The 13382-nt window shown below is 37.8% G+C and overlaps 1 protein-coding gene across 7 annotated transcripts in view; it reads left to right on the plus strand.

The window, feature by feature from the left end:
* Positions 1-13382, plus strand: part of Ptx1 (pituitary homeobox homolog Ptx1) — a 44310-nt gene that overhangs the window by 22538 nt on the left and 8390 nt on the right. For 4 of the 7 annotated variants that reach the window (XM_069116768.1, XM_069116771.1, XM_069116769.1 and 1 more), the window contains one exon: positions 439-695. In XM_069116768.1, the coding sequence (XP_068972869.1) occupies positions 439-695 (257 nt within the window). The remainder of the gene's footprint in view (positions 1-438; positions 696-13382) is intronic. The other 3 variants (XM_069116770.1, XM_069116773.1, XM_069116774.1) reach the window with 1 other exon arrangement.

The following is a 13382-nucleotide window of genomic DNA, read 5'->3' on the forward strand; positions in this document are numbered from 1 at the left end:
GATGATATCGATGGTCGTATGGTATTACGCACATGTAGTATAATATATCTAACGAGCTACGCTATTAAATATTTTGCTAATGGATTTTGTCGAAATTAAGATTTAACAAGATCTGCGATGTTCTTTCGCGAGTCGGTTCACATTTAGGTGGTCCTTTAATTTCACGAAGATTTCAATATATTTGATTAATTACGAAAGCTTTTAAACATCGTAGTGGGAAAAATGGAATAAAGAAAGAAACAACAGATATTCCGCTATGCCACGAGTGACTCACATTTTGCTGTTTCACGCGAGAAAGATCATTTCCCTCGTTACAACGTGGAATGTGTGATTTATTCAGAATACGAGACTCGATTTGTTAATCGTAAAGGTACATTGAATTCTCGTAGTATAAGTGGCATGGTTTTCTAGAGAATGTGATATTTTAACACGTTTCAGATGTTGCAACACCAACAGAGGTGAAACACGAATTGGGCGCCGGTGGAGGAGTGGTCTCTCCGGATGGTGTAGTTGGGGTAAATAACGCGGACGATAAGGATGGAAAGAAGAACAAACGTCAAAGGCGGCAGAGGACGCATTTCACGTCCCAACAACTTCAGGAGCTGGAGGCCTTGTTCATGAGGAATCGGTATCCGGATATGTCGACCAGGGAAGAGATAGGTCTGTTCACGAAGCTTCCCGAACCACGAGTCAGGGTGAGTGACGTTTATTCTTAATTTAATAGTCTGCGATTTACTTTTACGCAAATTTATATTTTCACGAATATAAGTAAAAGGAAAGAACTTAAACGGAATTTTGTTTCATCTGTGAAAAATTGTAACGTTTACTCTGCTTCGAATATTTTATAGATCTCTGCATATTACGTGAATTCTGTACGCTTTCTCAAATTTTGTATAAATGCATAGAAATTCGCAGTCTACTTTCTTTTCTACGATATCGCTGAGAAATCCATTTTTGCGCTTTGCTGGTAGAAAAATATTCTCGATCGGTCTTTGATTAAATTGTTATTTTCGATAATACGTTTATGATAATCGAACGCTTTTAATTTCGTTTATTACGATTTTTCCAGAGGGAAGGATGAATGTTTTTTCGAATCGTTGTAATTTTTCTGAATTAAAGAAGTATATTGATTTATCGACTTCTGGCTGCGAGGAAAGGAACATTTATTTTTGCTAATTGTTCAACCGGTACTCGGAGTACGACTGGTGTTTCCATTGATTTACAGTACATCACTAGAATACTCGGGGACTAAGCGAGTTTATCTTGCTTACAGCGCTACAAATAAAAAATTAATCTTACATTGCGAAACATGGTGCAGTTTGATAGCAAACGACTATTACGCAGTGTTTATATGTATACTTATATTAAATAACCATTACAGAGAGAGTTAAAAGTTAAGATGCGATACTCCCATAATTTACTATACGTAATATATAATTCTATTCTTATCAAGAAGTGACAATTTTCCTATACTTTAGAATGAAATTTGATCATAACGAAAGATTGACAACTAGATGAAAAAATGTCATCTATTATCGCAATAAAAGTATTCTCATGCAAAATAAATCAATTCCAAATACAATATATAAGTCAGTGATAAGCCAACTTGTGTTGACAGCAAAATAATATTCGTATGTTATCAGTAATAAAGAACAGTATAAGAAAGTATTCATTTAAATAATTAATATCAATAAATAATCATATTAAACGCTGTTTAATCGGTGAATCCAGACACTTTAATTCTAATTTCATCGAGTACTAAATAATAATAATAATAATATTTGAAAGATTTGCGAGACTTATATTTGAATTAAACTTACTATAAATTTCCATCAACGAGTCTATCGATCTCGTGACTAATTATTTTTTACGGAAGACACATAATCGTACAGATAATCGACAATTTTTGATGAATTTTTCGTTACTGCGTGAAGGTAACGCATCGCTATCAGCGTTTTCTCGCGTTATCACCGGTTGGGCGAACGTCCATCGATCAGGCGTCTAATTTCGGACAAACAAATTTTGGAGAATGGAAATTCATCTATCTGCGTCGATGTATTGTTTTTCCTCGTTGTGAACGGAGTTGCTCGACTCATTCTGAAAGATTCGAGTCAGAGCTCGAACACGAATCAGGGTGACGTGAAATCGAGTTGATCAAAGTAGCAACAGAAACTTACAATGGGCGCATTGATGCGTTGAAGTATCGATTACAAAGGCAACAATTCATGCTCTTTACTGGCCGATACCTCGAGGTCTCGCCAGTCTCGCGTCTGCAGACATGGCTCGTGACCGGAAAATGCCATTTCTTTGCCCACCGAACCTGATATTTTCGAGAAGTAGGCGGTCAATTTTTCTGCTTGTCTTACGCGTCTGATGTGTGAAGTTCAACAACGAAAATTTCAAACGTTAGTCAGCGAGAAATATGAATATCAAGGAGAATCTTAAACCAATGGAATGAAATACGCGGCGAGCTGCTTATTAAAACATAATATACATTCTACTTTTCTATTTGTAGATTTCTGCAAGGTAATTTAATTTCAATTAATACAAACATGTCACTCGATTTTATTCATTTCGTACGATTGGACCAAGCTACAGTTTTAATGAACTACATATTTATCAAACATTAGATTCCGTCATACTGCGATTTGTAGCACAAAAATGACTAAACTTATTATATCGTATCTATATTAAAATCGATAATTATTGGAAAAATATTTTGCGAGTAATTAAAAAGAAAACTTCGCACGTTTAATAGTCGAGGAGATAAAGATTCTTCTGTGAAAGTAATTTTCGTAAGGATCGTCAGAGTCTGTAAGCTTTAAAAGTTTATACTTTTTAACCAATTTGGCGTACCTACGCAAGTCCCATAAAACTCTTTTACAACTCTGTAACACATTATAAAACGTTCTTCCGTTATCCAACTCGTCGCATAGCGCTCTAAAAAAAAAAAAAAAAAAAAAAAGAAACAACACGACACTGAGCAAATAAATTCATAAACTTGAATATCGAAAGTTACGAGAAATGCTAAAAGGAAAAATAATATCGAAAGGACCAGCGAAGTAAGCCTTCTGTATCGTGAACGAAGAAAAAATTCATCGCCAGTCGTTTCGGGGTAAAACGCGAGCAAACGAGACGAATCCAAGTCTCGTTCCACAATTTGAGTTGGATCAAGCGACCGGGACATGCTTCTCGACTTGACAATCCTCGCGGTTTCGTGCGTTTCAGCAAGGCTTTTAGGAACGGTCATATCAGTGGATGAGAGCTCGGACGAGAAACATAGGGATCGAAAGAGAAACAGGGATGGAAGTGGGCAGGTATGAGGTCACGTGAGGTTGCGCAGCTCACAAGGGAAGCTTTGCGCCGGTAAGCCCTTCTGGATTTATAGAACCACACAGAGCATGGCACGGTATTCCCGCCACGCCGCTATACGCCATGTACCAAAATTCTGCGGATCCCAACTATCGTGGAACCACCGATGCATTCGCGAATTTTAACGTTTTCATCGAGACACCGCTTTGCTCGCTTTCTTTCGTTTGGCTTTGACGCACGGTTAACGGTAGTCGAGGTTGATCATCGAATAAGGAATTACGGGAAAACGTTACAGGAAAACTGATATTAGAGCACAGTGCATACTATATCCTACTCGTGATGGGTTATTACATTTCAAAATTCAGAAAAGTAGAAAAACGAAGTATAATAATTTTGTACGGTCTTTTAATACGGTCTTTCGATACTTCAAATTCTCCGAAGGAAAAAGTAATTCATAACGAGGAATAGTTTGAGTAAGTTCTTCGGAATATCGTTTAAAGGTTTCGAAAATAGCGAGAGTAAATTTCATTCTTGCAAGAACGTAATTATATGTAACGAAACCAAGAGAGCAAGTAGAAGATGGTTAATTTGTACTGCAATTTGTGCTAGCTATTTTGTAATAAATTATGTTTCTTACTAGTATTTACATATTAATTGATCAAATTCGCGACACATATTTGTTACTATGAAGATGAAATTTAGAACCCGATAAACACATACTTTACAGTATAAAGTCTATACTTTATACTGTATATCTATATATCTATATATATGCCTATACTTTCTGTAATCACCGTATATACATAAAAATGTCCTACGATAAACTGTTCGAATACTTTCGCAAGTCGTTATACAGAAACCCTGAAATCTTCGCGTTAACCTTATGGATAGACTACTCTCAAAATTTTCAATTTATCACACGAATAGCGTGTGGCAAAGCACGGTACGTGTTCCCGTCAGTTCAGCCTGGAACGCGAGGCGAAATCGTGTCTACGGTACGAACCGCGGTCCTTGTCGGATCCGTTCAACCGTGCTTTCGCGCTGTTGTGTCGTCCTTCGGTGGAAAGTTCTACGTGACACAAACCTGCAAACGGCGGAATTTACGCGAACCGATTCCGACGCATTTAGTCAATTCTAGCCGCGGCATTACGCTTAATTAATCCCGACGCAACATTTAATGCTTGCCGATAAATGCGCGAAAGCTTATCTATTTTGTCCACGGATTTGCCGGTATTTCAACCGATATCTGAATGGGGTGGTTCACGACCTGAGGCGAAATCGTTCGAAAGAACAGGCTGATTCGATTCGTTTGATAGGATATTTCGTGATAATGTTTCGTTTGAATTAATCAAGTTTAAGTCGTTTGAATTTAAGTAGAAAGTAATAGCAGTTTTTATAGCGATTGTTTACTACAAAACAGATGAAACTGCTCGTTCGTAAAATTACATTCTCCCTTGCTTTATGGTTTTTCTTTTGTATTACTAATTACGTTAGGATTATAAACAATACAACGATTATTTTCTGTAAAACGAATAATAATATACGTTCCTAAATAGCGTATAACAGTCTACGTATACGCAGGTTATATTCCCACATAATAGCAAACAATTTGCATTATAAAGATTCATAGAACTAGGCTGACTCTTTGTTATTTTATACTATTTGTTTTATCGTTGTGTAATTTATGTCGCAACAACAGAAATTTATTACCGGTGCTTTCACATTTTTCTCGGTGATTTATATGTTTCTCATATACCCCCGTAGCTTTACAACTAGATAATCCAATTTTCAAATGAAATCTCGGCATGCGTTAAAATATATGTAGGTTTCTATTTAAGGGAAATCTATTCCAAGGCAATCGGTTACGTTTGTTATAAGAAATTCGGCAGCCGAGAATAACATTTTAACTCGAGTAATTATTAAACCAAAGGTATGATAACTTCGAGCGTTGAAATACGCGACTAGATTCAAAGTCTCAAAATCTTGAGTTACTTCACTAACTATAGGATTATCATAATGAACTAACTAAAGGATTGTCAATTCGTAGATTCACGCTCGACTCGATAGAATCGCAACTTTCGGCCGCGAGATATTCCGCAACAAGGCAGTTTCACAAATTACCTGACCGTCGTCAGTTTGCCGAAACCAACGAATAAGAAATGCCACAAATTCCATCCATTCGACGGGTTCGATTTTCACCTTGCCGTCGCTTCGGCGCCACTCCGTCGATTCACAGTCCTCAATTACAGCAGTCTATTCCGGCGCATAAAAGATCCAGATGCAGACGTTGTGTCTGCAGAACGAGAAGTATAGAAAAAGGAAGACACAGTGCAAGCAGGGTGCAAGGCGTGCAAGGTTGCAGAGAAAGAAGGAGAGGACGAGAGAGGAGAGAAAGCGCGAGAGGATAGAGAGAGCTGGGTAGAGTTATCTGCAAAGAGGCAGGCGTATGTTTCGGTCGGTGGCAGCAGAGCGCGGCTGTCCGAGATAATCCGCCGGTGATTAAGACCATAAATCCATCGGCGGATTAGTATGGTTGCACCGCACACCGCGTGGCGGCGTCGTTGCACGGGACTCTCTGTATGCTGCAGCCTCCGCTATAGTACTGCAAACGTGCATCTCTCCCTTTCTTCCTCCCTCTCTATCTCACCCTCGTTGCAGCCCCTTCCTCTCGCTGCCCTTCCACTCTCTCGGTGCATTCCCACTGTTCCTATCTACCTCTATCAGTTCGGTATCGTTCTCGCTTCTTTCACCACCCTCGCGACGGACACACGTCGCTGATTCGTGTGTTGGTACACCTGCTGGAGGAACAGAGGAGGCGTACAAGAGACCGACAGAGTTAAAGCGAGGTAGAAAACGCACACGCGTAATGTACAAAGAGAGAGAGAGATAGAGATAGAGAGGTAGAAGGGTTAGAGAAAGGCAGATAGACGAGCAGAGGGAACGAGAGGGGCCGAGCTTACACGCCATGGGAATGGGAAATGGGACGCCACGGAATATAGGTGGACACTAACCGGTATGAGAGTGAGGATTACCGGGTGTCATCCGTATTCGGCCGGGTTAGCGGCTGTCAGCGGCCAATGCCATCGCTATATATCAATTATTACCTTTGCCATTGCAACGGCCGGTTGCATTCCGATGCACGCGTTGCGCCGTACTGCACTGCGGTCGTCCGGTTGCATATCTCTTCCGTAGACCGATTTGCATCCGGTATGCGAACGCTTTGACCCTCCCCTCTCTCTCTGTCTCTCTCTCTCTCTCTCTCTCGCCGCCCCTGGATGAACCGCGACTCGCCTTCGTTTCACCATTTACCTCTCTGTCTCGGTCTCTTTTTCGCGCCAAGCCATGTACGACTGTCGCGCTCCAACGCGAATTCCGGTTATACGCCAGGGTTTAACGTCTAACCAGCTGTTGGCAGGCCGAGCCCGCCACTTGCCAGCTCGTAAGTTCTCGTGTGCACAAAGGCTCAACGCCGGCTGTCTTCGGGATTTCGCGGCGAACGCCGCCCGATTCCAGTGCTCCGCTCTCGCGTTATGAAGCCTTTGCTGCGGCCGAGCAAAGATCTCCAGATTAACGGGCCAGTGATTGAGCCTGTAATGGCGCGGATATCTGTTACGGTGATACGCGGGATTTAGGGATAAGCAAGACCAGCTTTTCGGCCGCTTCGTTTGATTCAGGGACAGCCCTCCCGCTTTTCACCGCAACAGACACACTTTTTCAGGGAAAAACAATTTTTAGCGACCGAGGCCAGTCTGGTTTCGGGATTTCGTTGGATATTTTTTCGCTGCGATTACGTGGAGGCTTTTGAAGTCGGAGGAAGATAAAAGTTTAGTATTCGTGTAGAATTTAGGGTATATTTGGAATTTATTTCGATATATACGACATTTTTTAAATACCTGTTAGGTGTATGTATATAATATATGTATCTATGTTCATTTGATAATTTGTTATAAAGTATTTATTCGATTATATGTATAATATTATATGAATGTCGTATTCATGTGAATATTTTATAAATGAAATTGAATTATACATTTTACTTTATTTCATAAATACAAAAAGTAAATATTACTTATAACTGAATTAAAAGCGTCGAGTAAAATAGTCTGAAATATATTAAAACAATACGTTGAAATATCTTACTCTTTTCTCATCGAGATTTCTTGCTATTCTGCATAGCATTAAAACTTTCACGAATCACAGATACCTTAAAATAATTGTATTACGTATATTAACATTTGTAAATTCTGAAATTTGTCCATTATATTCCATGACTTAATAATTCGGTACGTACAAACCACCTTCAATCACCGTTTAAAACGAAAAAATTGCCACATAATATCGAATTTGTAGAACGTAAAATCTAATGATTCGGTACAAGAAAGACACGTCTGACGATCGTTTTAAGACGGAGGTATTGCTCTAGGTAACGTTGTACAGGTCATATTTTCATATAACATCGATTATTTTTTTTAAGGTCGGATTTGCCGCGCAGTGATCCGCGAAACCGAAAGTTCTCGCTTTGTGAATGCAACTTCGTGAATTCGGGCGAACGTATTCTTTGATGAGACGATATGATGGTTGTATCGGAGATTTCGAGGCACGGTAAATCGATTGCGAGCTGGTACGCTGTAAATCGCACGCGAAGTTAATACCGTTGCGGACGGGGTTGGAAAACGTCGAAGGCCGCCATGCGTGATCTGCGATATTCCGTTGGTGGATTACCAGCGTGAATATTAACCTTTTACGGTGAATTGTAGTCCCGAAGTAACGTTATCGAATTTCCGGATTTATTTTCCGCGGCTGCTCCACGGAATATCGTCCGATATTAAAACCAACGTTGTCCGTATATATAGAGGACCGATTAAATTTGCACGATTTCTTGATATGGATTTTAGCGTTGTCGGCTGGTATACATGGATAGTTAATATAATAGACAGTATTATGATTATGATATTGGTATCTTTAGTCGATAAGATTCGTGTTACAATATTTGATTTATGGTCGAAGTAAAATATAATAACTGAGAATCTATTGTACTAATATGGCGTGTTTCTAAAATGAGAAGAAAGAGAAGAAACTGAAAGTACATAATGTACAGCTATAGTGGTAAAGGACAAATCAATAATCGAATGGTAAAACGTGCTATTAGCGAATAAATTGAAAGTTTCTTAAATTCTATTATTAGATGATTTAAGGATTAAAAATATCTGCCGGAAAAGTGAATTAAAAATAAAAGATTCTATTATTGACGCATTAAGGATCGAGCAAGTATGAAGCAGAAGTGAAATAACGCGTAAATGATATGGAAATGCAAACATAGTTGTACAATAACAAATTTTCGGAGAATTTACAAATTTGACTAAGGGGTATTATTTCTGCGATCGTTTCAAACGATCATAAACGTGTAAAACATAAGGTAATAAATTTCTCGATAGGAAACATTAACACGAAAGATAACAAACGTGACGAGAAATTTTTCTCAAATATATTTAATCAGTTACACGCGCTTGTACTCTGAGAGATAGCGATCTAATGAATCTAATTAGATTATCATTCTGTGGAATAATTTACAGTTGATAAACTAGAAAGGAACACATCATTACATTACACAATTAAAGATCACATTCTGCGCCAGATATTTCATATCTTCCATTTATAAAATTCAAAGTTCAAAATGGCACAGATGTAATGATAATTGCAACTAATCAATCCACCTTCCGGTGATAAGTATTTCACGGAATTCCTTCTTATCGCGAAAATATGTAGGCATAATCGCTAATCAGTGACGTTGAAAATCCTTGTACGAACCACAAAATCATTATTTACAAACATTAATATATACGAAAGTTGATTCAGAAAGGAGTGGGATAAATCCAAAAGCGTTATTTTACTATTAAATTACGAGTATTAATAAATTTTTTCGTAAGTATAGCAGGTAACTTGGCTAATAAATGTCATTTTAAATTCAATAAATTTTACAAATTACAAATCATTCGATACGACTTATAATTTGACAATATATCGTGACATTAAAAGTAATGTTTTACAATTTTGATGTGAATAAAATATAAATGTGTAGATACATGGATTAGTAATAAGATAACCAAATACGATTGATTTTTTTATATGAATTAATCGTACGCATTTATAGTGAGAACAACAAACAACAAAATATTTCAATAACTACTGTTTGAGTGACAAATTTTAAAACGCTACGTACGGTCTTCGAACGATTTTCGAAGAAAGAAAAATACGAAAAGGAGAACAAGGAGAAAAGGAGAAATTTGAATCTACTTCGAATTTTACTCCATAGATCGAGTAAAATCTATTCGTAGTTTGTAACAATGAAATTCGTCCAATTGTTACTGGAAATCAGTTTGGCCCGGATTCGAATAATGGTCGAACTCCTCTGGAACAACGTGGAAGCCAAAAAAGGAACAGATCCATCGTAAACCCTTTCGTCGCGGGAAGCAGGTTCCAGACAATCTTCGAAGCGATCGCGTTAACGACAGATACAGTTTCTGACTGTTGGGACGCGGAACGAAAGAAAACAAAGACGAAAAAGGAAGGAAAAAACACGGAAGAGAAAAAAAGGGGGTGGATGCATTGAATTCGACGCGAATCGATAGCGCGCGTAACGCAATGAGCCGTAACTATTTATAAATTACAAAGGAATGGAGGAAGCACGAGAGCTAGCTGGGACACGGCATTAAAAATCACGTGTTCCGCTTGAGCTCATAATCTCGTATAATCTTTTGCAAAGTTGTTAATACTCGCGGCTTACGGGTGTTAATTTAATATCCATACAGGTACGCCAACATTGAATATCCGAATCCCACTGGCTGCAGCTGTACAGTCCACTACCACAACGATAAAAAAAATCCATAAAACTGCTCACACCAAGAGAGAGCTAGCTGGCTTCCCATTCCATGTCGTACGCCGGCTCATATGCCGTTTGTATCGTTCAGTGTTGCCCTCCGGACCACTTTAATACAAACGATAATACTCGCTTCCGTCGCTTTCCCTTCTTTTCTTTTTTCTTTTCTTTTTTTTTTTTTTTTTTACCCAATCCTTTCCCCTTGGTCGCAACCGTCAAGAATTCGTCCGATAGCGCTGACTAATCTCAATCTTTTTTTTTATTTTCATCGACGCATGAAGAGTACTATCTCAATTATGGGTAATATAATTGTAATGGCATCTTTTATATCGTGTCGAGCGTATCGTGTATCTTTGATTTTTAAATTCTCCATGGGTAAATGGAGAAGCTATGGGTTTCGTTTCTTCCGTTCTTTTCTTTGTTTCGATTCGCTAAAAATTCGTAAACAATCGGACACAAGGGAATATCGATACGTCAACTGTGAATGGTAAATTGTAACGATAGAATTGTATTGTATTTTATTAAGTAATACGTGATGCTTCTTTGATTTTTTTTTTCGGTTCTAGTTCGTTGAAATTTTGTGAATAATCTGTAATAATTTGTAAAATACATTATGCATTATTATATATACTTATATTTACATTTATATTTAAGTAATATATATATATATATATTGCTTATGTACGATGATGTAGAGAAACATAAAACATATTATACGGTTCATGTATATTTTTTTAATTGCGTAGTTTATGACACAATTTCTCTTTTAGTATGTCTTTTATGTCAGTAGTCGGTATGTCTGAATGATAAAAAATTTATTTATAAACTCGTTGGTCCATATCAACTTTTAATTTAGGATCATTTCGTTAAACGTTACCAATCTTAGATATTTAAAATGATAATGACCCGACAGCACGGCGCTTCATTAATTAATAGATCTAGTAGATTAGATATGTATGATAATATCTATTTCTATCTTTCCTTTTTTATTTTCTAACTCTAATACTCTTTCGCTCTAGTACTTGTCTAGCTCTAGCACGAAAACAATTTCGAAGATTGAAAATACATTTTGTTTCGTACTATCAATCTCTCTTACATTCAACATATATTTCCACGTAACATAATTGCTATGAAATAGTATTTAAACCGAACAACTTACGATTTTATTAAACTAACAAAAATCAATTATTAAAATATTATTATTTAATTATTTTATTGCTATTTACATTTTAAATTTCTACTTTATTCAATGAAATCGATCGAATCGTATGAATTTTACAATAGTCGTCTTAAAATTGTATTGTCTATGTATCGTGGAAGATCAGATATTTATAACAAAGACCAAAGCATTTTATCAAAAACACAAGGCAACTATCATAGTCTCCTTTAGGTCTATAGGAGGATCGTAATATGTTGCAGTTGCGTTCGATATAGTCTCGATAGTTGCGAGTATTCTCAATTACGTGAAAATGCTCTCAAACTATTCGCTAAACCAGATCTTGCGCTGTCGTCTTCCGGAAGATTGTTTCGTCGTCCTGGCTACGATCCAACAAAGTTGTCTCGTTGTCCGCGGCATTTTGAAACTTTTGGAACTGTCACGCGATTTCATGATAGATGTTCTCATTTAAGTCTAATTAATTAAGTTTCCCTTCGGTCCTAGAGATACTTCACCAATCGAAGTTATTCCGTAAACATTTTAAGAAAATTTACAAAGATCTATCGGGCCCTTAAGATCATATAGGAAAATCATTCTTCCATACTGTATTTATGTAATACTTGATATATCAAATTGCTATGTAAGTGACATACGTAGTCAAAAATTTGTAAGCTATACTGCCTCTCCTGCCAATCGTGTTAATCATTCGATGTTAATCAATCAATGCTACGAATATGATAGCGATTTCTATTCTTTCGCAATAGATTCTTAAGCACGAAGTATTCCATTACTGAAATTTAATTAAACAGCCAATATAATTAAACCTGAAAATCGAAACCTCGAACAATTGTTCGCCGAATCCTAGCTCCACTTTGACCAAAATGTGCTGTAGACCTTTATTTCCATACAATTATCAACGATCAAATATTCTCTCGATACGGTCAATATTCACACATAAGAAATCTCTTCTATAATAAGATTTTTCATAATTACGAAGTTGAACGATGACCAAAGGCGATCCTCCCTCATATCCAGTCCTGACAACGCGATTTCGCCGCACGCAGCCGCATATTCATAGCAATTCTTGTGGATATACGCGCGCGTGCGCGACCAACCGTGCACACACATTCACGCGAACACGATACAAGTACGAACTGGCTCCCTCTACGTAGGATGTAGCCATTCCGGCTGATCCATCTCGCCGTTATAGTGAGATTTATGGAGACGGTACCGTTGGAAACTGAGACTGCCTGTTCTGGAGGTAGGAGGGACGAAAAGGGGTGAGAAGAGGAATAGCGAAAATATGAGAAGAAAAGGGAAGGAAGGAGCGTACGAGGGTGGTATAAGCACGCGTGAATGCATGAAAGCGGCCAGGATGGCGGACAGTGTCGAAAAAAAGACGATTGCAGAATTGGAGGATGAGACGAAGGATAAAAAGAATTTGTGCTAGGAACCATGATGCTTCTTCGCCGTATCCTAGTGGATACGGTTCTTCATTCGAGAATATTTGGCCATGAAGATATACTTGGGTAGGGTGCAGTTACTCCTATTGAGTTATATCTTCTATTTTTCTGCTATTCTCTTTTTAGAATTAGTAAAAGGAACGGATTTCTTGATAAATATTTCAAAGTTTCAGATATACAAATTAAAAAGTCTCGGAGAGTTAAAAAGTAATTCTTTCAAGTTCAACCGAGGTCCAAGTACATATTTCAGTTTAATATGTAATCGTTATACTTGTTAAACGTTTACACTTTATAGTCCATTTTTACGTCTTTCTTAATCAATAACACCGACAATTTGAAAAATGGGATACAAGAGCCAATACCTTCGTAAATGCCAGACAAGCAGGCTGTCTCTAAACTGCCACGGCAATCGTCCAAAGTGATGTCCCTTCGAGCTCGTCAAAGATGTATAGAGCTGAGAAAGTGGCGGCATCAGGCGAATAAGTAGCGGGCAGATTTTCACGGTCCTAAAATCCTCTCGGAGTTCCCCCCGTTATCCAACGAGATTTCTTCGCGAAATTTATTTTTAACGAAG

This window comes from Bombus flavifrons, chromosome 7 (genome assembly GCF_040668555.2).
Source record: "Bombus flavifrons isolate JBK064 chromosome 7, iyBomFlav1_principal, whole genome shotgun sequence".
NCBI lineage: Eukaryota > Metazoa > Arthropoda > Insecta > Hymenoptera > Apidae > Bombus > Bombus flavifrons.